General features: G+C 36.9%; 1 protein-coding gene across 5 annotated transcripts in view; it reads left to right on the forward strand.

Annotated features, from left to right (window-relative positions):
- The window catches only part of hdac11 (histone deacetylase 11), a 73,887-nt gene that overhangs the window by 22,326 nt on the left and 24,025 nt on the right, over window positions 1-27,536 (forward strand). The window contains exons 1-6 of one of the 5 annotated variants that reach the window (XM_051911886.1): window positions 20,356-20,562; window positions 21,053-21,113; window positions 21,280-21,428; window positions 21,919-22,016; window positions 23,657-23,683; window positions 24,081-24,197. In XM_051911886.1, the coding sequence (XP_051767846.1) occupies window positions 21,079-21,113; window positions 21,280-21,428; window positions 21,919-22,016; window positions 23,657-23,683; window positions 24,081-24,197 (426 nt within the window). In that variant the 5' untranslated portion in view covers window positions 20,356-20,562; window positions 21,053-21,078. Of the gene's footprint in view, window positions 1-20,355; window positions 20,563-21,052; window positions 21,114-21,279; window positions 21,429-21,915; window positions 22,017-23,656; window positions 23,684-24,080; window positions 24,198-27,536 lie in introns of those variants that run through there. The other 4 variants (XM_051911884.1, XM_051911885.1, XM_051911888.1 and 1 more) reach the window with 4 other exon arrangements.

Raw genomic sequence — 27,536 nt, forward strand, 5'->3', positions numbered from 1 at the left:
CCAGGCAGGTTGCATTATTAGGTATCTGACACACGACTATGATAAGATGATTAAAAAGTAGAAAAATTGTCGGTGAAGTGCTCAATTAATCTGAAGTTCTGTAAAAGTGCTCGTCTTGTGTGCACATGAATGGTTCTCATTAAATTCCTCTGAGGATGTAAGCGGTTTTAGTATGTACTACAAGTTGAGCTGTTCAGACGAAGATGTCTTCATGTTTCTGGCCATAAGTTCACAAATATTGTTCTATATTACAGCAGCAGCCACAGCTGATGAATTGAGAAAAGCCACTGGAAAATGTGTCTCAGTATGTGTGCAAAAGAGAGAAAATTCAGTAATTAGTCACAAAAAGTCATTTCTCGTAATTGAACTGTAACTCTCGCTGTTTGGCATCTTGTTGTGAAAGCCGGAGCAAATCCATATACATCTATTTAAGACATAATAATGCACTTCTAAGACAAAAGTTTCTCATTCCATCTCCCTAAGGCCTGCTAATATAAATCCACTCATGCAAATACAGTAAACAATAAAAATGACTTATGGCCCAATATAGTCAGCTGTCACTCCAGTCACTTTTTCAGTAAAACAAACCGGCAAATCTGCCTGCCTCATTATTTCATGCCCCCAAAACTGATAAACAGCCTCATAAATGAGACTACACTCATCTGCTCCTCCACAAAAAAAAAGTTCATTTTTGCTGCATAAAAAATAGGTCCTCTAAATGAGCCAGTATTTCAGTATAATGAGGGCGAGCAGGACTTTTCAATATTGTCGCTCTTCTTCACAGACTCAGTGTGCATGTATAACATGTCTTCCTTCTTTAAAAAAGACATTTTACTTTTTTACAATTATGTATTAATGTTATCTGATTCTGAATGCATTTTTATACTAAGATACTCTCTCACCTAGAGTTCTTAACACTCAATTTACCCAAATTAAATGTGCATTGTGTACAGCCAGCTCCAAGTCCCTTGAGAGAGCACACAATTTTCAGTCAATATAATTTAGTGACTGTGAATATGTAAATTAACTAATTAACATAATCAGGTTAAGTGTACTGCGTTTCAACATTGAGTAACGTGACTGTAATAATATACTGGGATGTTTCTCCTACAATAACTAGAGAACTGTATGCATACTGTACACCCACTTGTACAGTATGCATACAGGTTCCTCCTACTGATTAGTCATTGTCAATCAGTCAATGACGTCAAACATCAGTCATGAAATGGCATTCACAGCCTCAAAAATGACAAAAAGTGGCCGCATTACTGTAGTAGTAAACGCAAGACGAAAAAGGATATCCAAAAAACAGTCTTTATTGACAAAACTCAGCATACACAGAAAAAATACATCACAACCACGTAATTTAGCTACGACACGGAACCAAGAACTGAGGGAACTAAGGTCTTAAATTCACAGGGAGTCTAGGAACAACAGATGAAGGTAATCAGTAACTATAGAAACAAACAAGGATCAAGAACACAGGCTAACAGGCACAGGGAGAACCAAACTAAAGCACACTGAAGCTTAACAGAACCAAAGACAGTTACCGAAATGAAGCCAGGCAATTGGAGGAGTTTGCAAATTCCTCAGGCCGATTTACACTGAATGTGTTTTGCATTCCACTGCACTGCTTTTTATTTGTTTTGTATGTTAACATGCACTACATGGACACATTGTGCATGTTTTATGGGTGCCGCGTAAAGTTTAAAGAAGTTCAGGCTGTGTCCGAAATCACATCCTTTCTTGAGAAGGTATACTTATTTTGAATCAGTAATTACTTCATAGTCTCAGCCTCAGACGTCATGTCCACCGACCATTGGCTGACCGTCTGATGCATAAGGCACACAAAATTGGAAACAATTCAGGAATTTCCGGGGGACATATGTGTTGCTTTTTTTTAATGGTCCACCTGGAGACAGACCTGCTGTGACACCAAACCCCCTCATGAAAGAAGAAAGCCGTTGTGTTTACAACTGTGACAATGAGTGCTTATCAGGATCTACTAAATGCTGGATTTTCAAAAGTATGTGAAGTATGTGAAGTTCATGGCATAGACTCATTAAAATACAACTAAGAGATTTACACACCGGTCTGGATGTTTTCACTCCCTTAAACAAACAAAGTCAGATGTCAGGTCTCGGGGCAGTCCTTGGCCAATGAAAGCTGCTATGGATTCCAGACCTTCTGCCGTCAGTCTGAAGGTCTGGCTGTCTTTCATTTACCATTTCAGTCGAATCTGGCTCTTGGTGATTCTATGGCCATCACTTGCCATACGCGACAGACTGACCATAAATTTTCTTGGCAATGATTTTCCGGCGTAGGTTGCCAGGACTTTCCTTCAGACTGACGGCAGAAGGTCTGGACTCCATGGCAGCTTTCATTGGCCAAGGACCGCCCAGAGGCCGTCTGACTGACATGTAAACCAACCAATCACAGTTCGTTTTGTTCTGCATCATATTTAGGGACATCAAAATATAATGTCTATGTCCCTACAATCCAAATCCAGAAAATCCAGCATTTAGTTGATCCTGATAAGCGCTCATTGTCACAGTTGTAAACATGACAGCTTTCTTCTTCCATGAGGGGGTCTGGCATCATGGCACCTTTGTTTCCAGGCAGACCATTAAAGAATGCGACATACATGTCTCCTGGACATCCTGTAGAATTCAACCAATCAGATGATGACTTTGAAAATCCTGAAGTGTTTCCAATTTTCTGTGCCATATGCATCAGATGTTCAGCTAATGATCTATAGGCGTAACATCTGAGGCTGGGACTAGACTTTCCCCAACCCGCACATACACGCATTCACACCTACAAACAATGTTGCGTCGCCAATTCACCTAAACTGCATATTTTATGGCTTGTGGGGGAAACTGGAGCACCCAGAAGAAACTTACACTGAACAGGGGAGAACATGCAAACTCCACACAGAAAGGACCCTTGTGTCAGACGGGATTTGAGGCAAAAGTGCAACCCACTAAGCCACTGTGCAGCCAAAGGTCTGGCTATACGAGACTACTACTTTATGACCGCTAAAAAACTATGTTCCATATAGTATGAATATCACCATGTTGTCGTTATCACATGACATACTAGTTTAAGTTGCGTCACATGGAAGTAGCAGGTCATCCGGGTACTTTTTACCTACTCTTTTAAGAGTACTGTGAATTTGGACATACTTAGGGATGCTTAGGGCCGATACCAAGCTCATGTACTTGTACTCGTACTCGAAAAAATACCCCCGATAGCAAAAACCAATACCTCACGTGACGTAACTGATAGAATTTTCCATGCACAGAGACACGGGCGGCAGCAACAGGAACAATGTCAGCCTCAGAGGTGTGGAAATACTTAAAAATTAAATATGACAACACACACATTGCGAACTGCATACTTTCAATCACAATTCGTTATTGATTAGTGAAGGCGCGATAGGCGGAATCGCGCTGAATGACACAAACCTCTCACACACGCTCTTTCTCTTTCTTGCGCGCGATCCCAGTTCTCTCAGACAGCGCGCGATCAGTTCTCCTTGCGCCTGAATGGTCAAATGCACACATAGTTGTCAAAATGTCCATCGTGTGGAGTATCATGTAAAATGTGGACGTAAACATTTGGGTAAAAAAACAGGATATGTGTCAGTATTCATGGATTCGGTCTTAAAGGGACCGTAGCCTATATTTGTCATTAATGTTAATAAAACAACAAAAGATGTTAAATAAATGTATATATGGTACATAAACCTACTGTATCTGAAAAACAAGTTTATTTAATTTGTATCTCTGTAGTATTTGTTGTATTGTTTGTAATTTGTTTGTAAATTTCTTTTTATATAACAACAATTATATAAATTGGTAATTATCCCCTTTGAAGGTTATTGGACACTGTGAAATTTTTGTTCTTTAAGTTTGTGACAAGCACATAAAAATTATTACATTTTTCATTAGAGTAATAATGAAGAAGCTGTCCTACATTCATTAGTCTCACTGTGTTGTGCTTGGAAAACTGCAAAATCACCAAAAAAGAGAGAGAGAGAGAGATAGAGAGAAATTAATAAATGTATAGGCATCGGTATCGGTGAGTGCTAGAAAAAAAGTATCGGTACTCATACTCGGTCCTTAAAAAACTGTATTGGTGCATCCCTACTTTTTTGTTACATACTGTTTTCACCTTCTATATAATAGGGAAATATGTGATTTTAGATGCAGACTCCGTTTTTTTAAAAAGCACCATGCATTCGATTTTATTTAGCTGTGTTGTTTGAATGCGATAACCCAGTGTGAACGGCTTTAGTGTGTTTATTTGTGTTAAAAGGATGGCTTGAGGGTTAGTAAATCATGGGGTAATTTTCATTTTTGATTGAACTAACCCTTTAAGAAAGCCAAATATGGATGGATATAAAAACCCATAAATATTGGTTGCTTGAAAGATGGCCTTGAGTTTGAAGCATGTCAGGTTAAATGACATATCCTTGTAGATGTGAGATCTTGTTAATAGAGGACTTGTTATGGAGGTCAGATCTGTGTGCTTGTAAAATTCTGTTTATGTGTTAATGAGAATGAAAATGCCATGACCTTCAACAATTCTGTGGTGAACAATGGAAAGATAAACCAGTATAAAAAACATCTTTTATTGCACTTGTTGTCATGGAGTTTGGAATGTAACTCAATGTACGTAATTTAGCCAATATTAACTCAATGCCGATGTTGTGATTCATATATCATAGCGTTCTCACATGAAGCTGGCCATCATCACAGGCCACAGCAAGTGCTCAATTGACCTTAACCCAAGGCACATGAGTCTCATAAATCAAGGGCTACACTTGCTTGTACTCCAAGATGAAGTGTGCTTCAAATCAATACAAATCTATTTGGATTTTTGCCTGCAGCTTACATATTTGTGCCCAGTAGTCCAACTAGCTGTTGTTTTGATCTTGGCCAATTTCCTTTCCATTCTTGACCGCAAAACCAGACTGGATGATCTCACTTATAGCCTGTGGGTGGAATCGGATGCAATTGAAGTATAACAGTTGTAGAGATTGGCAGATTACATCCGCATAATGCATGGGGATGACAATACGTCCAGTGAAAGATTGGTTTGTTCTAATAACAGGCACAAGGAACTAAACGCATGGTCAGCTTGCAATAGGGAAATCAATCGGAGGGATGAGAACAAAAGCCTTGATGGTCTTAAAAAGCGTTTGTCAGCAGTGAAGTGCACACTTTTTACCAAGTGCTGTGCACAAACATTAATAACAACTGTCTGTCCTTCTCTCCTCATTTTACAATCTCCCTCTTTTTCTCTTTCACGCTCTACTCTTGCTCTTGTGAAAGTGAGTGATCAATCACAAAGGCAATGTGTGATATATTTCACTGATATGCTGAGGTCTGATCTAAATGTAAAATGAATAGCACTGTCCTTTTTGCTTATGGTTAGAATACAATGCTGATTTTAAAGAGATAGTTCACCCAAATTCTGTAATCATATACTTAGCTTCAAATCATTCATGACTTTAGTGCGTGGAAGACAAAAGCAATGAGCAGAATGTCAATGCTGCTCTTTTCCATACAATAAAAGTGATGGGAATCAGACACAACTTCTGGTTGCTATTTACTTTTATTGTATGGGGAAAAAAGCAGCTTGATCTAACCCTCAGGAGTTCATAAAAGAAAAATGGTAATGGGTCATTGACAAATAAGGTTTTTAAAAGTGTCAAAAAATATAATGGAGATATAATAATTTTTTTTTTTTTTTTTTTTAAAAAGGTTTTATTAAGTGTTAACAATGAAATTATGTGTTTTTTTATAATCAATTAACACTGCTTTTGTCATGTTTTACAAGATCGACAAAATTTGTCACCAAAAAGTCATTCGGTTTAACCAAATTTCGGTTTTACCGAATGACACTTTTGGTTATACCAAATGACGATATTTTCAAACAATGCTAACTGGCTGATAGCTAGCTAGTTAGATAGCTAGCTAGTTAGCTTGCAAGCTAGCTAGCAAAAGAACAATCAAACATTTTATATTTAGTACAAGTTTTTAAAATAATACAACATTTTTCATGTTTTATAACGGTTGTACCGAATGACCTGATGTTTCGGGACATGCGTATGAGCAAGTGAAACATGAATTTTTCAAATAGTTAAGAGAGAGTTAGTTACTTTGCTTTATGACCGTGTGGTCCTTTGCAGGTGTCTGAATGATGTCACATCCTGTCACATGATATTGACCGCATGACTTGATCCAAAATGGTCCCTTTATATTGGTTACTCCGAATGATATCAGTGAAATTCATTTTTCCGGACATCATAACAAAGCAATGACTTCTACACATAATTTTAATACCATCTTGCACTACGTTGATATATGATGTTATAAAATCATGCCAGAATAAAGAATATATACATTTGTTACATTTTAAGATATTTTAATCACAAATGGCTGTACTGGCCTTTGGACAGTTAAACTGAATGACCTTTTGACACTTCAAAATCTTTAAAATACCTTTATATGTAGCAAAATATAATTAAAACCTTTTAGATTCAATAAAATAGATGAATAATAATTTTATTATTATTAAGGCCTTTGGACAAAAAAATGACCCGTCACATCATTGACCCTAATATAAATGATGAGAAATGAGACATAAGTCAAATATTATGGAAATAAGCCACAAGAGACCATGAACTTCATTATTATTTAAATAATGTTTTTCTGACAGTGAACAATGTTTAATTACCAGTTAATGCATTAATAAATATCTAAATATTTTTTTCTGCTTAGTAATATTGTTCATTAGCCTGTAATGTCTTTGCGGTTACCGAACAACAAAGGATTAATATAGAATTTGTATTCACAGGTGTGCAGGTATAGTCATTTAATGACTTGGAACAGCTCATCCAATCAAAATTTAGAGTCCGAACTATAATAATAAGATATGAAGCCTAAGTGTAATGCACCAAATGACACACAATTTCTTTCTCCAGAAAAACATCAAAGCTTATCTATCACTTAGCCAAGTCTCCAATCAGCAGGTGAGCCAATAAGGCCATTTCTCTTCGAATTGGGCCATTAGAGCTGTACCACATTACCACCAACATATAACAAAGTACAGCCCTCAGCCCATCAGTCAAATGACTCCAATGAAAAAATAAACAGAATCCATCACATCCCACAGCAGCGAAGAATGGAAAAAGGGACATTTTAAAAAAGCAGCAGACTTTGATTTGTAACACACAGCTTATAAATTATGTAGACCATGCCAGAGAATATCCAGGTAAACAAAGCTCTGCGGTGGGTGTGAACAATAAATAAGATTTAAACGTAAAGTAGTGTAGAGCAATGACTCTTCACTGGACTTCATACACTGAAACTGAATTGATTTTTTTAAGTAATATGGAAAAATGAGATTAGAAAAAAAATAGATTTGAGCAAAGAAGAGTTCATAAGGTCAAATATGCCATTAAAGTGTGACAGCCATAGAGATGAAGCATTATTGATGGATGCTGACCACGGTACAATATATTCTGCTCATAATGGGCGTAACAAGACTATTTCAGAATAAAATTCATACTCTGATATCCATGAATATTCACATGCAATATGCTGTTAATTCAATCATTCTTTGACACGGCTTTTCATTTTGTATTTATGCAGAGAAATCTCTTCGGGCCCCAATTTGGCAAGAAAACATTTGCAGTAATCAGCGGATAATGGAAGATTTTAGGTCTGAATCCTAATGCTGAGGCATAATGATTTCCACCTAGTGCTTTTCTGAGATCTTCTTTTGTGCAGTTTAGCTCTTTCCTTTGGAAAGTTACTCTTTCCTGTTTGTTATTAACAAACCCACACAGCAGAACTCATTATTCTCATAGCGGTTCAGAACGATATTAGAGAAATCCCCAGTTCCTGGAAAATAAGCTATTGTGTTAAAAGAGAATGGCTTCCTGCTACGTGTGATTGTGCTGTGCTGAAGGGGAAAAGTCTGTCATTTAAATGGGGGGGAATCTGGTTTGTCGTCTGAACGCTGTCGGTCCGTTCGTGTAAAATGTGGCTGTGTTTGAGTACACTTCGAAATTATTCTTAACTCAAGTAAATTAATTAATTAAATTATTTATTCATTGATGTACTTACTATTCTGAATTTTTTTGGACCTTTCAGGAACACAAGTAATGCATGTCAATGCAGATTTTCTACGATATACTCAAACCAAGTCAAAGCAATATAGCAAGTAATGCACTAGGATAATTATGGGTGCTTTATACAACCCAAATTCTGGAAATGTTGGGACATTTTTTAAAATTTGAATTAAATGAAAACTAAAAGACGTTCAAATCACATAAGCCAATATTTTATTTACAATAGAACATAGATAACATAACAAATGTTTAAACTGAGAAATTTTACAATTTTATGCACAAAATGAGCTCATTTCAAATTTGATGCCTGCTACAGGTCTCAAAATAGTTGGGACGGGTGTTTACCATGGTGTAGCATTCTTGCCTGATATAGGTTTCCAGCTGCTGAAGAGTTTGTGGTCGTCTTTGATGTATTTTTCTCTATAGGTAAAAGATCTGGACTGCAGGCAGGCCAATTCAGCACCCGGACTCTTCTACGATGAAGCCATGCTGTTGTAATAGCTGCAGTATGTGGTTTTGCATTGTCCTGCTGAAATGCACAAGGCCTTCTCTGAAATAGACGTCATCTAGAGGGGAGCATATGCTGCTCTAAAACCTTTATATATACCTTTCAGCATTCATAGTGCCTTCCAAAACATGTAAGCTGCCCATACCGTATGCACTTATGCACCCCCATACCATCAGAGATGCTGGCTTTTGAACTGAACGCTGATAACATGCTGGAAGGTCTCCCTCCTCTTTAGCCCGGAGGACACGGCGTCTGTGATTTCCAACAAGAATGTCAAATTTGGACTCGTCTGACCATAGAACACTTTTCCACTTTGAAACAGTCCATTTTAAATGAGCCTTGGCCCACAGGACACGACGGCGCTTCTGGACCACGTTCACATATGGCTTTCTTTTTGCATGATAGAGCTTTAGTTGGCATCTGCAGATGGCATGGCGGATTGTGTTTACCGACAGTGGTTTCTGGAAGTATTCCTGGGCCCATTTAGTAATGTCACTGACACAATCATGCCGGTGAGTGATGTAGTGTTGTCTGAGGGCCCGAAGACCACAGGCATCCAATAAATGTCTTCGGCCTTGTCCCTTATGCACAGAGATTTCTCCAGTTTCTCTGAATCTTTTGATGATGTTTTGCACTGTATATAATGAGATTTGCGAAGCCTTTGTGATTTGACGTTGAGGAACATTGTTTTTAATGTATTCCAGAATCTTTTTATGCACTCTTTCACAGCTCTGCCCATCTTTACTTCTGAGAGACTCTGCCTCTCTAAGTCATCCCTTTTATAGCTAATCATGTTACAGACCTGATATCAATTAACTTAATTAGTTGTTAGATGTTCTCCCAGCTGAATCTTTTCAAAATTTCTTGCTTTTCCAGCCATTTGTTGCCCCCGTGCCAACGTTTTTGAGACCTGTAGCAGGCATCAAATTTGAAATGAGCTCATTTAGTGGATAAAAGTGTAAAGTTTCTCAGTTTAAACATTTGTTATGTTATCTATGTTCTATTGTGAATAAAATATTGGCTCATGTGATTTAAAAGTCTTTTAGTTTTCATTTTATTCAAATTTAAAAATCGTCCAAACATTTCCAGAATTCAGGTTATATGACCATTTGCCAGTTTTATTTACCTTTATTGGATTTCTTGTTACTTATTGTTGTATTGACTTAAGCTCTTTGTGTGGCATTTTTAGGTATTTCATGAGTCTCTTATGCTCACCAAGGCTGCATTTATTTAATCAAAATGCAGTAAAACATTAATATTGTGAAATATTATTACAATTTTAAATAACTTTTAATATATATTTTAATATATAAAATAACTTTTAATATATTTTAAAATGCAATTTATTCCTGTGATGCAAAGATGAATTTTCAGCAGTAATTATTCCAGTCTTCAGTGACACATGATCCTTCAGAAATCAATCTAATATGCTGATTTACTGCTTGAGAAGCATTTCCTATTATTACTAATGCTGAAAGCTGCTTAAAGTGCCCCATCATGGTATTTTAAAGGTTCAAACTTTAGTTTTGGTCTCCTACAATAAGTTTATATGCATACAAGGTCAAAAAACTCTGCTTTGATTGGTCAGACGGCCCAGTCTTTTGTGATTGGACAACCACTTACATTGTGTGTTGGAAACCAAACGCCTATTACTATATGTGAATTTCAGCAGTTGATACACTGTGATATGAACAGATGGTGTCGTTTTTTTCGTATCAATTCCAACTCGAGTCCTCCTCCATTGCAAGTGCATGCAGTACAAAAAAAACAGCGTCTTCTCGACATGCTGACAACACGAACCAAACTCTTCCAGGCCTTATACAACTACAGTGTTGGATGGCAGGTCAAATAGACGTTGTTCACGGAAAGCCAATAAAGACCATAGGCTGGCATTATGCAAATTTGTTACATTATTACATAGGTTTGTAACAGGAAGTGAGACTGGAATTGCTGACGACTCGTGTCGGCTGTTCACTTTAATATTTTTGTGGAAACTGTAATCATTTTTTTCAGGATTCTTTTTTAATAGAAAGTTCAAAAGAACACCATTTATTTGAAATAGAAATCATTTTAAATGCATCCTTGCTGAATAAAAGTATTAATTTCTTTCACAAAAAAAAAAGAAAAAGTACTGACCCCAAAGTAACTGTATATATGTATATGCGTGTGTGAATCCATTTATCTTAATTAATGCAAACAGTTGCTTTCAAGTACTAGGAACACCTCATTCAGTTCACTGCACTTCACACACATCTAAAAACCACTTGAGTTTTACTCTAGTAGATATTACTCACATATCAAGTGGTTTTGGATGGAGGGGCCTTTGTGTCAGGTACATCAGCAAGAAGGTTGTGCGATGAAACGATACAATGAAAACCAGGACTTCAGTTCTTCCCTTTAGTATTGTTTCAGTAAACACAGATGTCCATAACAGCTTGTACCATGTCATCATAGTACAAAGGGTGAATGTATGACTGCATGAATGAATCTCTGTTCTTGTAATTCAACATGTAAAATCATGCACCTGAATCTTAAGTGCTCATGAGTGCTGTTTGCATCCTCACTGCAGCCCGCCGCTCATTGGATACACCTACTCTACGGTACTGAGCTCATTACTGGCCATATCTCTTGCTTGTTTGATATATGTTGGAAAGGTGGACATCTGCAAATGTCCAGTGCTAAATGAAAGAACACCATGTTCTCACCTATGCTTCTTTTAAAGGATGTTTAAAACAACTGATAAGCACTACAAATCCCTCGGATGGGACAAATGCGATTTTAAGTAGTTCCTGTACAAGGTTTTATGCATCGCTCAACAATGTCCACACACCCACCTAGCTAAATGAATACTTGCTCATTTGGCAGGTGTTTTTAGCCCCTGCTACTGCTCATTTGTTTACCATCCGATAGTGTAGGTGGGCTGTGGTCTTTTCATGGATTCATAGTAATGAAACTGCTAACTTATTTTTCTCTGTCCTAATTTGTTAGAACCATCCCTTAACTTGATTCTGCATCGTTCAGTTTCCTCTGCATCTCTCAAATAGGTCAAATGAATGTAAATGATTCACTGTAGCTAGTCATTTATCAGCAAATATTTTTTGGGCTTTTTAAAGTGTACATTCTATTATATTTGGAAAATGTTTGCTCAAAACCAGTCATTCAAATCTGAAACATTATTATAAAAACATCATTCAGAAAGTTTGTTGATACAGCTTGAAAAGTGATGTAAGCAATCATTTTTTGGAATGCCATGCATAAAATATCCCTATTTTCTGAGAGATATCACTGAAATAAGTGCTCCGAGAAATCACACCTGTTTCTGTGACAGCGCTAGATTTTGTAAACAACTACATTTTTTGCATGTGCTTTTTTAGCCAATCTGATATCAAGCCAAACAGAAACGCTCTTTGCTTGTGAATCATTTTAGGTTTAACAACGTCGTTTGTTGGATAGAGGGCTGTGGCTGAAATTAGCTAAACTAAGTCATATTAGTAATATCATACTGTATAAGTCACACTAAAATGCATGGATTCATTGCTGTATTCTAGATAACAAAATATTGAGGCAATGGTCATCAAGAAATGTGTTTTGTTTGCAATCGATCAATACATAAATATTTAATTACATTATATATAATGATGTTTTACCAGTACTTTTGGAAGCTTCAAAAGTGTAAAATGTTCTCATTGTTCCTTTTAAGTGGCATTGAGATAAATGGGACTACTAACAAATAGCTTTCTCCGTGTATTGCAGACCTCCTTGAATCTATTGTTATGGAAGAGCATTTTGGTTGCTAAGGGAGACTGTGTACTGTACTTCCAACCTTGAAAGCATAGTCTTTGAGAACAAAAATGCAATATACTGTGCTGGCATCATTCCTTATGTGCTATACTGTCTGTCTGAGTAGAACAACAAATATCCTCTGTTTTTTTATTTTTTTATTTTATTTCATCAATTTCACAAAGGAAAAGAAAAACACAAGCTGAAAATGACATTTGACTCCACAGCTGTGAATAATCACATAAAAGGCAAATCATTAGGAGAGTGAAACAATTGATTGCTGTACTAAGAAAAAGCCTTGAGCCCCTAGAATCAATTCTGACAGCACCACACAGAAAACGGTAATCAACAAGAGAAATCTATTAAATACGAAGTGCAAAACAACAAAATCATATCTACACGTTCCATCTTGGATACTGCAGAACATAGCAAATATTTATCTCAGGCACTGCTGTGAATGTGGGAAGGCCTTATTGAGGGCCCTTATTGTTTCATGGTCATGTGTCATTATGTTGTAGCAGTAGGCAGTGGAGTTCAGGGCTTGGTACTGGCAGGGTTGGGATTGAAGGACAGAAGCTTGCTTGACAAAGCTTTGGACTTTACCCAGCACCAGCTGCCAGCTTCAAAATGCCCCAATTGCTGTGACAGCCTGTGGCATTTGATATCAACCACTCTGATTTTGGCTTTCCAAATTTCACTTGGTTTAATTTTAGCATTGCTGTGAGGTCTATTTTATGAAAAGGACATAATCTCTACTACTTTTGTTGTGAATGGATTATTATTAAAGGGTTAGTTCACCCAAAAATTAAAAATACCCCATGATTTACTCACCCTCATGCCATCCTAGGTGTATATGACTTTCGTCTTTCAGCCAAACACAGTCAGAGTTATATTTAAAAAATTATATTCAAGCTTTATAATGTGAGTGATTGGAGGATGAGTTTTTGAAGTCCAAAAAAATGCATCCATCGATCAAAAAACGTACTCCACGCGGCTCCGGGGGGTTAATAAAGGCCTTCTAAAGCGAATTGATGCGTTTGTGTAAGACATATCCTTATTTAAAATTTTATAAAGTAACATAACAAGCTTCCAGCGCATCAGCCATACGCATTCGACGTACGTAGTACACAATGACATGGATGGTATCTAGTGGAAAAGTTTGGTACTGCACCCGATCAAAATCTTACTAAAAGCTAAATTTTTGAGATATCATCCTAAAATATGAAACACAACTTGATTAGATTAGATTTTAGATTTTGGCTTTGATTTTCTTGCATTTTTAGAGTACAACAGTTTTGTAAAATATATATTTAATATAAATTATAAGAAATCATATTTTTACATTTTACATTTTCCTAAACTAAAACTTTTTTTTTTTCACTTTCATATTTTTTCTTTCACTTTTAAAATAATCTGCCAAGTGTCCCCTTTATAAGGAGACTAAACTTAAGTCTGTGCTCAAAAGTATTCAAGATTTAAAACAATTTAAGTTGGGGTCTGTTCCCCCAAAATGGGAGTGACAGTTAATGGGTTAACTGTGTTCCTTTTAAAGCAATAATAAAGAATCCTCAGATAAATTGGAGGCCCTCTCAAAAATCAAATATATATCCGTTAGTTCCGCTCCTTAAATTTGATTGGTCAAGCAGCGTTCCAAGAGTGCCACTTCATTGTTACCTTTCACCAGTAGGTGCCAGAAAGTCTTTACAGTTAGTGAATTGATGACTTATTCATTTTAACCCTTTAGTTAATAACTCTGATTCATTCAGGAACTTCACAATCTTAGAGATGCACGATGGTTAATTCTGCTTTGTCTTTGATAAATGCACTGATTTGTTCAAAAACGCTCAGGAACGAACTGTCCTAATTAGTGAGCCATTTGAATTATTCATTCAGCTGTTTAGCTATCCGCTATCTGTTGCTTAGAGACGCAAAATAATCTGTATGGCCTATTAGCTTCATTTGGAACAATATTGGTTAATAAATGCAATATCACACTCACAATTGTGCTTATTTCTGAATATAAGGATGGACAGTCTTGCATATGTGATATATGAGCAATATATCACAAGTAGCTGTGCGATATGGCTGTATATCAGCACGGCTGTGATTCGGCTGTAGGCAATCAGCGTGTTGATATACAGCCATATCGCATGGCTATGAGTGTGATATTGCATTTATACAGTTATACATAACAGTTCGACGGCACAAGTGTGTAAATAAATAAGAACAACAATGGAAAATTAGGTTGAAAACCCTCTTTTGTGAGGAACTACTTCCTTCCACCATGGATTCAAATCTCAAGTTGACAGTTTAACAGTTGAGCCCAAGCCTCCATTACTAATTCTAAAACGTCACTAGTTTAGAACTAGTAACGAAGGAACGTTGAGTTGCTTCATTGAAACTCATTGTAATATGTAGAGTATTATGAGAGAGAGATTGCCTGAGCGAGTGTATTACCTGCATCTAGCTGATATTCTTCAGGTCAATCTTATATTCATAATCACAAAATTAGTTTGAATGTCCGCTGAGGAAAGCGATATCTTTTATCTTTGTCCTTTTAACATTTAGTTAAGTCAATGCATTTGTCAGTTGCGTCTCGTAAGATGTTTAAAGTAAAAACAGCATCCTTGTTTCCTTGTTTCAGTCCATTTCAATATAAAAGTCTTTGCAATTTACTGACTCACTCATAAAGCGGAGTGATTCAAACGGTGAAACGGGTTCTTTGGCAATATTGGTAGAATATCGCATGGGTAGAAAGACCTCTCAGCCAATCAGATTTGAAAACCAGAAAGAACTGTTGTATAAAGGTATATATTGCTATATAACTGGGTATTTTTTAGTGAATGTGTGAAATCAGTTCCCATATTTGTCACAATACCTATGGGCATGTTCTACCAAATATCCAAAAGTTTAGAATCTGTCTGTGAAAAAATAATGCTAATCTGAATATTTGTGGGAACATGTCACCCCTCAGTGTCTGTGATGAACATATAAGAGACTCTTTCAAAATAGCAAAAAAGCAAGGCAAATCCCACCTGCTCTTTACTATGTTTACTTAAGGATCATGTTGTCACTGTTGACCTTGGGGAGGATTTGACTGCAGATGGCTGAGCTTTCTATCTAAAATCTCATGATCCCCTTTAGTATTGCTCAACATAAATCAAAGTGTTCCTTCGCTCGGCATAGAGACAGTACTTTTACTTAAAGATGAGGTCAAGCCCTTTGAGAATAGCTTCCTTGCTCCAGAATGTGATGAAAATGCAAATCTCAGTTTTTAATTATGTATACGGGTAACATATTTAAAACTAGCATATTTTGACATACTATCCCCAATACATACATGAAACGGATCCCCAAATGAGTTTTCCATAATCTTTTCAAAATAATATACTTAGCATAGCCAAATCCAGTGCATAATAAAGTACAGAAAATACAGCTGCTGTGGCATAACATAGTCTAAAATAATTAGCACCTTCATATATGACATCATTAGAAGATAATTACTTCCCCAAGCCTCTATGGGACCTGTTTACTTTTGTAGCATCCATTTGTAGCAAAAAACTAGTTAATTATTCCCTGGATTTCCTTAGCAAACAAAGCCTCATAGTGCCATAAAACAAAAAAAGTTTGCGTTAACCAACCACAAATTGTTAAAACCTAAAGTTACTGGTTTATTTTTTAAGTTTTGCTGCAATAAAACTATTCAAGGTCAAACTAACTCGCACCATTCTCAGGAACTACAAACAGCTGTGCTGAAATGTTATAGTTTTATCCTGACAAGCCCTTCTAGAATGACAATCAGATATAGTGGGCTGATCTTTGACTCTTTGAGCTGTCAGATTGTGAAGTACAATGATCTTATCTGGAGTCTGAGACTACAGGATGATTCTCAGTCCAGTGCCATCATATTCCGCTATGGAAAGACATTCCTTTATCTTCCTCCTAGCCATGGTGGATTCAAACCCTACATTTTAAACAGAGCCATTTATCATACAACTCCGTCACAAAGAGCTTCCAGACAGAACCTGGAGAACAAAGGATTCATATTCCATGCAATGCACCGATGGCAACCTTTGATGTTGATGTTGCCTCATAGATGAATTGCACCAGCCCTCTGTATGAGAGTTATTCCCTACTTTTTTTTAAAAGACTTTAAAATGAGCAGCGTCCACATCCGCAAACGTATTACTTTTTTTTGGTCAACTTTTTGCAATATTTCATCGTTAGAGTACTCGAGGAATGGTATTCAGCAGCAATACCTCATAAAAGAACATGAGCACAGCAGAGGCTCTATGGAACTGATTGTCCACATCTTTGCAGTCAACAAAGGGGCACAAAGCCTGGAACATCCACTGTAAGAACCAAGCCGCAGATGATAACATGGACAGTTGCTGTCATCTCCCTTTGACTGTCGTCATGGAAACTGATCAACCGGGTATCGGAGGCCAGGTGAAGTGTATGCTTGCCTCCAGCGAGCCATCTGAAAAATGACAACAGAGTGCAACAGATGTTTTACAATCATCCTTCTCTGACAAACGCTCTAGTTAGAAATCAAAAGATAATCAATTATAAGAAGCAGACTTTGCTTAAGCTGATTGATTGTCAAACTTCCATCTGCTGGAATGTTAAAATAAATGGATATATCAAGAAATTAATGAATAAAAAAAGTTTCTCAATGTTGATTTTTTCTTGAATGTATTATCATAAAATTGGTTTGTCTTTCAGAAGAAAAGAAAATGAAATCAATTTGATGCACAAGGTTTGACATCACGGATGCGGAAAAAGCCATTCATTCTTGTGTGTTGTGAACAAACGCAAAGTTCCAGTGGAGGACAAAATTGTCTGTAAACATCAACCTAATTTTCAGTCCTAATGTTCTTCACTCAAAGTTATAGTATGGCTTCAGACAACTCAAAATATAGACTACGGCTGCCCCCTGTACCCTTAAACAGGGCACTATTTGAGGGGACAGCCATTTGTAGTGGTGTCCAAAACTATAGTGGACATTATCGTGCGCACTCATTCAATCCCACAATGCACCATAATAACGAGTGTACAACTGATGTACGCTCAACAGCTAGAGAATACCCATAATGCACCATGTAAGTCGCACGCCGAATAAATCCTTGCATGTCGCCAGAAGATGACGGCCACAGATGAATCATCCATCCATTTTTCAAACTGTGCTGGTCCAATGTGGATACAGCGTAATATCATACAGGTTATAGTATGGCTTCAGACAACTCAAAATATAGACTAATGCTGGGTACACCGAGGACAAACGCGTGCACGTTCTGGAGATTATCACGTGAAACTAAACGATATCCAATTAGAAAGCGAGCTGACAGAAGTCAGAAACATAACAAACGCAGTCATGGCGCAGCACAAAGTTAAATGAATTTGGACAGCAGAGATGGAGGATCAGCTTGTAGATCTGTGACAACAGCACGAGTATTTATACAACGTGTCCTGTAAAACATACCAAAATCATTCCAAACACTATCAACGCAATTTCTTGCTGCCTATCGTCCGTCATGTTTATTCTGAAGTCTCAAGAGATTTTGCGAGATTTCCCATGTTCACAGTCGGGACTCTGGTTGGAAATCTGTTTGTGTGTGGTGTGCTGTCTTTGTCATATCACGGCACACCACACACTATAAGAGCAAAACAGTTACATCTAGAATTTTTTTGTCCTCATGTTTGTGGTCTCTCACATTTTACCACCTTATAAGTTGTGGTCTCTCACCTTATAAGTTTTCAAAAATCTTTTAGTGTGTACCCAGCATAAGGCTGTGTCCGAAATCGCCCCCCTATACCCTTAAATAGGGCACTGTTTGAGGGGACAGCCATTTGTAGGGGTGCCTGAATCCATAGTGGGCATTATCGAGTGCACTCATTCAATCCCACAATGCACCGCAATAACACTGTTAGAGTCGCACGCCAAATGAATTCTCGCATCTCGCCAGAAGATGGCGCCCACAGATGAATCATCCATTCATTTTCCAAACTGCGGTGGTCCAATGTGAGTACAGCATAATAACATAATTTCATAATATCCGGCACACTCAGTGTTCATTTACTCATTCAAGTGGACTATATTAGTGGTGTAATGTAGGTAATAGTGAATAGGTATAGGGGAATAGTAATTGGCGTATAGGGGGCAATTTCGAACAGCATATTTTAATGGTTCTTTATGTGTCTTTCTGGAGTCATGTGGAAATGTTGTATGGAATAGAGCTGTGCAAAGATTCATAAAAAATTATCCCTTTGTATTCCAAAGAAGAAAATAACAGGGTTTGAAACATGACGGTGAGTAAAAAATGACAGAATTTTCTTTTTTTTAATCGCATAAAATATTCATTTAAGAAGGCAAACAACTTTGTTCCTGTTGTCAATTAAGTTGACTTTCTTATACAGTGATTTCCTTTCTGTATTGCCATTTTCATTTTCTATTCTAATAGAAATCTCTATTCTAAAACTCCTAAAAGGTTTAGTCTAAATACACCATTTAACATTTAAAAGCAAGTCACTCAGTCTCAAGGACTTTAATTCTGGTTTCTGTGCACAAAGAAGTAATGGCAAATATGTGCATATTTGAATGACTCATCAAACTCTTTTTAAGGTGAAGTAGAGAGAGAACGAATTCTTTGAGACTAAACAGGCTGTCACATAACCAACAGAACCGTTTGATGGGGGGAGAAATGTGCAGATTTGGAGAGAAATGCAGATGAATCAGTTTTCAGGCTGCATTATGAAGGGGTCAGGGGTGTATTAATTAAATTCACCTAAGGACCGGGTCGGTTTTCATTGCAGAGGGGGAGATATTTCTATATTCTCCGTTTCTTCAAATAAAAAAACAGACAAGTCTGAAGTCTCAATTTATGCAAAAATATTCCATTATAGAAAGAACCTACTCAGGCCATGCCATAGGCTGCCTCAGCTTCAAAGAGCAGCCACAGTGAGACTGTACTTTGCAGGGAGTGCAAAGACCCATTACATTACATGCTAGCAGTGGGTGCCTTTAGATTACCACAGCCTGTGAAGGAATTAGAAGACTGATAAAACTGCTAGCAATGCGGGCAGGGACACACACGCTGCCGTCTATTCTCTTTTATCTATTGTACTCTCTTACGTAATGCCTGGGTGACGGTTTTTACTTACGGGTTACTCTGAGCTGAAAGGAAAAAGCCAGTGAGTAAGAGATACAGCTTCACTTCATCTCTGACATCGGGGCGATGACGTCATTATCACACAAGATATTTATAGTAACCACAGCCTAACTCTTGGGACAGCGACTAAGGGACATGTTTACCCTCTGAAATAAATGAGGTGAAGTACAAGTTTCATCTCCCATAAATTATTGGAATTATGCTTACGTGCCTCAATGCAAATGCATAGATTAAAAATTAGACTATTAGTTTTTGTGGCAGGTCATTTCTAAATAACATCATGTTTTGGTGTCCTCAGCTGAACTGGCTCACATCAGATATTCTCAACTGGAGATTCTATTCTGAGAAGAAGAAAAAAAAATCAAATAAAGTGCAACTAAGCATATAACCATGCATAAGACTTGTAAGGACGAGAAAAATGTAGTTATGTTTTATAATTTAGATTAAAATTATTGTTTTTATATTTAATATCATCGTACTATAATTAATATTTGATACATGATACATTTATTTATTTATAAGATTTTGTAAAGTAAAATCTGGGTTCTGAGGGGATTAAAAAAAGCAAATGATCTTTCACATTATTCCAAGACAAATACATTTGAATTATTATTATTATTATTTATAGAGTAATATTAAATTATGAATTCCTTTCGTCCGTATTCATTTCATTTAAACTAGTATAAAACTAATTTTAGAAAGTTTAGAGTTCAGCTACGTTGTTGTCATAATGACGTAGTGAGGAACGCGTGCGTAAGGAGCGCAGCTGCCCTTCAGGAAGGGAGGAACTACAAGCAGACTATATTAAACGTGCGCACAATCCTCTTGTCTGCAAATGTTTAAGAGAAACAACAATAATATCCATTAAGAGGATGGTTGAATGTGTTCTGTCCATAATAAACGCCTAGACGACGAATAATTTCACCGTAGAAATAAGAGAAATATAAAATGGCTAGCAGGTGAGTCGTGCAGATTTCACATTTACAGCGATTTTTTTTCTTCAAGCAAGTCAAAAAGAAAATGCCGTTGTAAAGTTCGGTCTGGCTGTATCTTGCAACGAGTATTTTACATGTCGCGTTAGGTCCATTTTGTTTATCTGGAGACGTCTGGAAGGATATTCTAAAGCGAAAATATTTCCTGCACAGTTGCGTCTTCCAAATTCCTAGCGCGCTTGCGCTAGACATGCAAAGCATCCTGGGATGTGTAGTTTTACTATTGAGGGCTTGGTTAAGCTTGATGCTACAAAAAGTAAATCAAATACGATGTATGCATATTATTAACCGCAATATTATTACAATATTAACAGCAATATTGTTCTTTCCATTATCATACATTTATATATAATATGAATGACAACTATAAAAAACATCTAATGCTTACAGAATCCTTACAGAAAAAGAATCCCACACAAAGTGATTATTTTGTACTTATGTTTTTTGTTTTTTTAAGCTGAAATTTGACATGCTGTGGCCACAATGTCCAAAAAAGAAGATTCAGGAGGAAAGAAAAGGTAGGTTTTGTTTACAAAAAATGTTCACAGCTGATAATTTGTTGTAATTTTCTACTACACATATGTAATGCAATATAAAGGCTAATGTACATGGTCATTATTGGAAAATAATCCCTGACGCTCACGTGAGCATGATTATTTACACTACCTATTCGTCTTTCCACAGCTCCCACCAAACTGAACTTTACGCAGAGGTCCCTGCATCATGCCTGCCTATTGTCTATTCCCCAGAGTACAACATCACCTTCATGGGTCTGGAAAAGCTGCATCCCTTTGACGCTGGCAAATGGGGCAAGGTCATTCGCTTCTTGAAAGGTGCGCAGCACCACTGCAGGTGTAGTTTGCCAGAGAGGCACTCAGACCAGTGTGTAAGGTGATCTATGAAATACGATACAAATGAATTGGGGAATCAAAGAGCTGCAAGCCAGTGCAGAAATGAAGGGTGGAGGGGAGTACACTGTAGGTGGAGGGATGTAGAGAAAGATAGAGAGAGGAGCAATCAGTGAGGCAGAGATAATGAGGGAAGCTGAACTCCCCTCGGGAACAGGAGCAAGAGGATGTTGGCTTCTCAGCTGCTGCTGCTGCAAGGTCAGGGGCAAAGTGTAACTCTGGCAGCTCTTCAGATAAACTAGTCAGCAGCGCAAGCTCTTTTTCCTCATTAGTTCACTTAGCGACACAGAATGTCTACACTTCCTAGAAAATTTGCTGAGCTTCCACGGCTCACCATGTATTTTTTTTCAAGTGTCAGATATTCATGTTCACATTCATTTTGCTTTCATATGATACATTGATTTGTTTCCAGAAGAGCAGTTCATCACCGATGAGATCATCGTTCCAGCCCGGGAGGCCAGCGAGGCGGATCTTCTTGTGGTTCATACTACACGTTACCTGAACAGACTCAAGGTAGAGGTGTAGTGTCTGCTGTGTCCATGCCCTGGCCTGTATTTTCACCTTTTCCTGGCACCCATAATTCCATATACTGATGGCAAAAGGTTACTATAAGCAATACAAATTGTCAATTATAAAAGCAGCATTCTGATTTTTCTAATCGGTTTGTCCTTTACCTCAAACTGGCTGGCAGTAACTGCAAATGTACTTATTGTAGACCTTCTATGAGATCAGTGCCAAAAGAAGAATCAATTTTAATCTATTATAGCCCCGTTGTGACTGTGTGGACATTCCCTACTTTATCAAAAAGACATCTAGACTTCCTATTTCATCTCACCAGCAATGAGCCAGTGATGCACAGAGGAAGTGTACAATAGCAAATTGCACTGGATTACTCAGAGCAGGCCTTTATTTCAATCCAAATCAATCAGTTCGCAGTCTTTTGCAAAGATTGCAGTCTGCCAAGAGTCTCTAACGCACCCATGAGTCAGCTGCCCTATCATGCAATCTGCGCAGTGAGGATGATTTAGAGGAGCAGTTCACACATAAATGAAAATTCTGTAATTATTTACTCATCCTGGTGGTGTTCCAAACCCGTGAGCTCTATAATAAACTCAGCCAAAAACTTCTCTGTGAATACCAACTGAAGTAAACTTTAAGTTTCGTGTGTAAAACTGTTATGTACAACATGTATATATAATAAATATATTATTATATATATTTTAAATTATTATAACTCAAACACTTAAGTTATAGACACCCAATTAAAAAGTATAGAAAGTTTGTAAGTACCCTTTAATGATTCTTTAAAAGAGGCGGTTTATAAGACTCATTTGTTCATGAATTGGATTACATGGTGAATGTTGCAGTAACTGGTTCATTTGGTTATGAATCCATCTAGGCTGATTGCGTTGTATGCTTGAATTCACAAAAAAAAAAAATCAAATTAAAGGAGTCATGTGGTTGCGAATCGGACTACACTGGTTGTGCTGTGTTTTGATTCACTAAAAAGAACGAAGAGTCATTTGTTTGTGAAAACAAAGTACACCAATTGAACTGTATGTCACTGTGTGAGGCCAAAAGGACAACTGAAAAGAAATGAAAAGCAGTGCATGGCATTTTTTATCATACCAATTTCAACGGAGACTGTACACTTGGATGAAATTGAACTTCTTTTGCCTTAGGGCTGTGGATTCAGTGCAGGTGTGTTGCCACTGAAAAACAATACAGGAACGCTGGCATAGAATCGAGATCGTTCAAATGAAGATCACAATTAATTGTAAAATCAATATTTGTACCTATCCCCAGCAAGAAACAATGGCGTAATATTTTACGCCATTTTAAGACGTCTTTAAAGTTTTCATTTTGTGTTCATGGAAAAATAACATCATTTGGATTTAGAATCACACCTGGGTGAGTAAATAATTTGCATTTTTTGGTAAAGCTTCTTTCCTTAAAGTTCATAGGCCTCGATTCCCCTGAATGGACGTATGTATGAATCTATATTTGTTGATGCATGTGTTGCTTCAGTGGTCACTTAATGTAGCTGAATCCCGCTGCTCTCTGCTCACTTATGAAGGCTTATCGTACAACTACTTGGTCACCCTTTAAATCGGCTCTGTGTATGTATTCTCTCTTTCCCTTAATGCATGCAGAACGCTATCTTGGAGGGCTCCAGAGAGGTATCTGAGTTCTACTGTGACCAAATCTTTTGTACTTGCTTCACACTTTTTCACTTTGTAATATGCATTAGTACAGCCTATATATCCTGCTTTAACATTTTGCCACCAGTTTGCATTTCCACTAAATTACCACCGATATCATATATATTCCACTCCCAGAAGCTAGATTTGAAACCTGATTTACTGTACAATCCACCACCAGCCCCTCTTTGAAATTGCTTTCTGTTTTGATTTCTGATATTTCTGGGATAATTTTTTTTTTTTTTTTTTTTGTCACAATATCCGAGAAGAATTATGTCACAATATTTTCATTATAATTTAGAAGTCATTGTAATTATAATTTAGACTCTGGTATCAGGATAGTTTACTTAATGTGCATGTGATTTCTTCTACTCAGTGGTCTCTGGTAGTTGCCACCATCACAGAAATCCCACCTCTCCTGTTCCTGCCCAACTTCCTGGTGCAGCGCAAAGTTCTGAAACCTTTGCGAACGCAAACGGGAGGAACCATCATGGTAGGTTTCAAATATACATTTCACTCAGAAATATAAGTGTGGAGATTAAAACATAAGATAGGGAATTTATGTTCATACTAAACTCTTTAGCTTTGCACAGTGGAACGTCATGTGGATTCAGATTTATTGAACAGTTTCATATCATAATTCTGCACTGTTATGTCTCTTGTCAAACACTCAGGAGATTTGGGTAATTAACTCATTTGTTCAAACAGTCACACTTTTTCTGTCAGATTCATAGCAAATACTGTATTTCTTTTGGTCAAAAAACAAGAGGTAAAAAAAATCCTCAAGGAAAGTGTACAGTATTCCATTCTCTCATAAAAATAAATCCTGAAGGATTCTGATGGCAATTTTCTTATAGCTTCGCAACACACAGTAATATAAAGCAAAAATGATATGTTTTGGAACACATAGTTTAACAGAAACCTCTTGTACATCCTGCGGTCATAGGCAGGTGCTTTGGACACAGTCAATACAGTGGGGTGGGGCGGGGAATGAAAATATCCTGCACAATATTGTAGCTTGCAAATGTTTATTAGATGTTTTTTTTATCGAAATTAGATTATTTTTTCGTTTAGTGAATTTGGGAAGAAGGTGCTTGAAAAAAGGAGGTGCTTTTTCTGCTTTAATAGAACACAGATCAGTGGGACTATAATGATCAGCAAAAGGATAAAATTCCCCTTTAGGACATCAAAAGGAATTAAACAAATCTTTCAGAGTTTTAAAGTTTTATAGCTGCCCAAGTGATTTCCTTTTATTGTCCAGCAGCAAGACGTTTTAACAATGCAATACAAATGAGGGAATGATATATTACACATCGCTACAAATCAAATAAAAAGGCAAAAGAAAATCCTTCAGTTTATCCAGTAGTATCTCATGTGATCCAGAAGGTCTTAAAGGGTTAGTTCACCCAAAAATGAAAATAATGTAATTTATTATTCACCCTCATGCCGCTCCACACCTGTAAGACCTTCGTTCATCTTCTAGACACAAATTAAGATATTTTTGTTGAAATCCGATGGCTCAGTGAGGCCTCCATAGCCAGCAATGACATTTCCTCTCTCAAGATCCATTAATGTACTAAAAACATATTTAAATGAGTGTACAGTGGTTCAATATTAATATTATAAAGTGACAAGAATATTTTTGGTACGCCAAAAAAAAACAAAATAACGACTTATATAGTGATGGCCGATTTCAAAACACTGCTTCATGAAGCTTCGGAGCGTTATGAATCAGTGTGTCGAATCATGATTCGGATCGCATGTCAAACCGCCAAACTGCTGAAATCACATGACTTTGGCGCTCCGAAGCTTCATGAAGCAGTGTTTTGAAATCGGTCATCACTATATAAGTCGTTATTTTGTTTTTTTGGCGCACCAAAAATATTCTCGTGGCTTTATAATATTAATATTAAACCACTGTACTCACATAAACTGATTTAAATATGTTTTTAGTACATTAATGGATCTTGAGAGAGGAAATGTCATTGCTGGCTATGCAGGCCTCACTGAGCCATCGGATTTCAACAAAAATATCTTAATTTGCGTTCCGAAGATTAGCGAAGGTCTTACGGGTGTGGAACGACATGAGGGTGAGTAATAAATGACATTATTTTCATTTTTGGGTGAACTAACCCTTTAAGATTCTACAAGATGTAACAGGGTCTTATTCCTAATGCTGTGCAAGCGAGAAGCACAAAGAAATTCTAAAAGAAATGCTGTACATATTGCTTTTGGATTGTTTTCTGGAGGGTTTGTACAACGGCAGGTGTTATACTGCTCGGAGAATGTAATACAGTGAGTCATAATCTTGCTCCAGCTCCATGGAGTATTGTTCAAAGTTTTACTTGGAAATAGGAACATTTGGTGACAGAAAGTTGTTTGTGAGGGCCTAGTTTGGGCCTCTCATTGGCACAAGTTGAAATAACCTGGGGAGGAACAGCCGGTAGGAAAGGCTCTGAACATCTGTGATAGAAACGCTCAGAGAAATTTCTCACAGGTAAAACAACCGCATTAACAGCCTCTTTTGAAGCTATCATAGAAACAGACATATTACTTGCTGCTTTTCTGCTTGGGAGTTAAGCAGAAGAAAATAAAGGCTGAGAGTACTACTTTAATTCCTAATGAGTTTTCAGTGTTTTATTTCTCAGAGGAAGTTTCTGTTTTGGATCTTAATAACCAGCTTGGATGTTTGTGCACTTGAGCCCATGACAGTTTTCTCTGTAGGAAAGGCTTTCTGATGTTTAAGTAGTTGTATTTAAATATTTTATTTGCTCAAATTTAAGCAATAAGTACACAATGAGAACACAACTGAGAATTTCTCTCACTTCCAAGGCCATTTGGTTTCTCTACCAAGACAAAACAAAACAAGAAAGTGTATCACAGTATTTATCTATAATAAAAGTAATATTTTTCTCAGGAACATGTGAGTGGCGCTTGCCCGTAAAAAGTGCCACAATGTTTGGGTAATGGCAGGGCCAGTCTTCAAATCGACTGAAACAGTTGCTTCGCAAAATGATTTACTGTTGATTTGAATAGAATCAAAAATTGTTGAAGAAATAGAGACTGTGTAAAGGAAATGAGAACACAGCAAAAATATATTCAATGACATTATCTACAAAACAATTGAAACATTTGTTGTATAATGCTAATTACCCCCAAAATTTGTCACTCATCACTCCTTTTCTTTAAAAAAGTGAAAATTGAGGTTACAGAGAGGCACTTAAATAAACGAGGACGCCATTTTTTGAGGATTTAAAGCAAATGTGAAGTTTATAATTTTAAATAAGCGCTTAATATTATTCTTTTTTTTAATTTGTGTATTATTTGAGCTCTAAAGTTGTTTAAATCATAATTTTTACAGTTGTTTTAGGGTGTTGCATTGTCATGGCAATGGAGTCATTTTTAATGTAACTTAGCAAGCAATTTTTTTCACACTAAAATCATGTTAACACATTGGTTACATCTTCTGCCTGTACTATTAAAATGGTAACAGTTTACAGTAAAAAGTATAAAGTCCTTCTGAAGTGAAGCAATGTGTTTGTGTAAAAAATATATCCATATTTAACAAGTTATGAAGTAAAATATCTAGCTTCTGCCAGACCGCCTTACGTATTCAACTTACGAAGAAAGTGTAAACTAGCGTCATGTCAGTTAAGCTTTTTCCGTAAGTTGAATAGGGAAGGCGTAGGATGTAGCGCAAGCTTTTTGAACTGCGAGAGTTTTACACTTTCTTTGTAAGTTGAATACGGAAGGTGGTGTGGCGGGAGCTAGATATTGTACTTGTTAAATATGGGTATTTTTTTTTAAATGTTTTTTTTTTTTTACATAAATG

The sequence above is a fragment of the Ctenopharyngodon idella genome, chromosome 11, assembly GCF_019924925.1.
Source record: "Ctenopharyngodon idella isolate HZGC_01 chromosome 11, HZGC01, whole genome shotgun sequence".
Classification (NCBI taxonomy): Eukaryota; Metazoa; Chordata; class Actinopteri; order Cypriniformes; family Xenocyprididae; genus Ctenopharyngodon; species Ctenopharyngodon idella.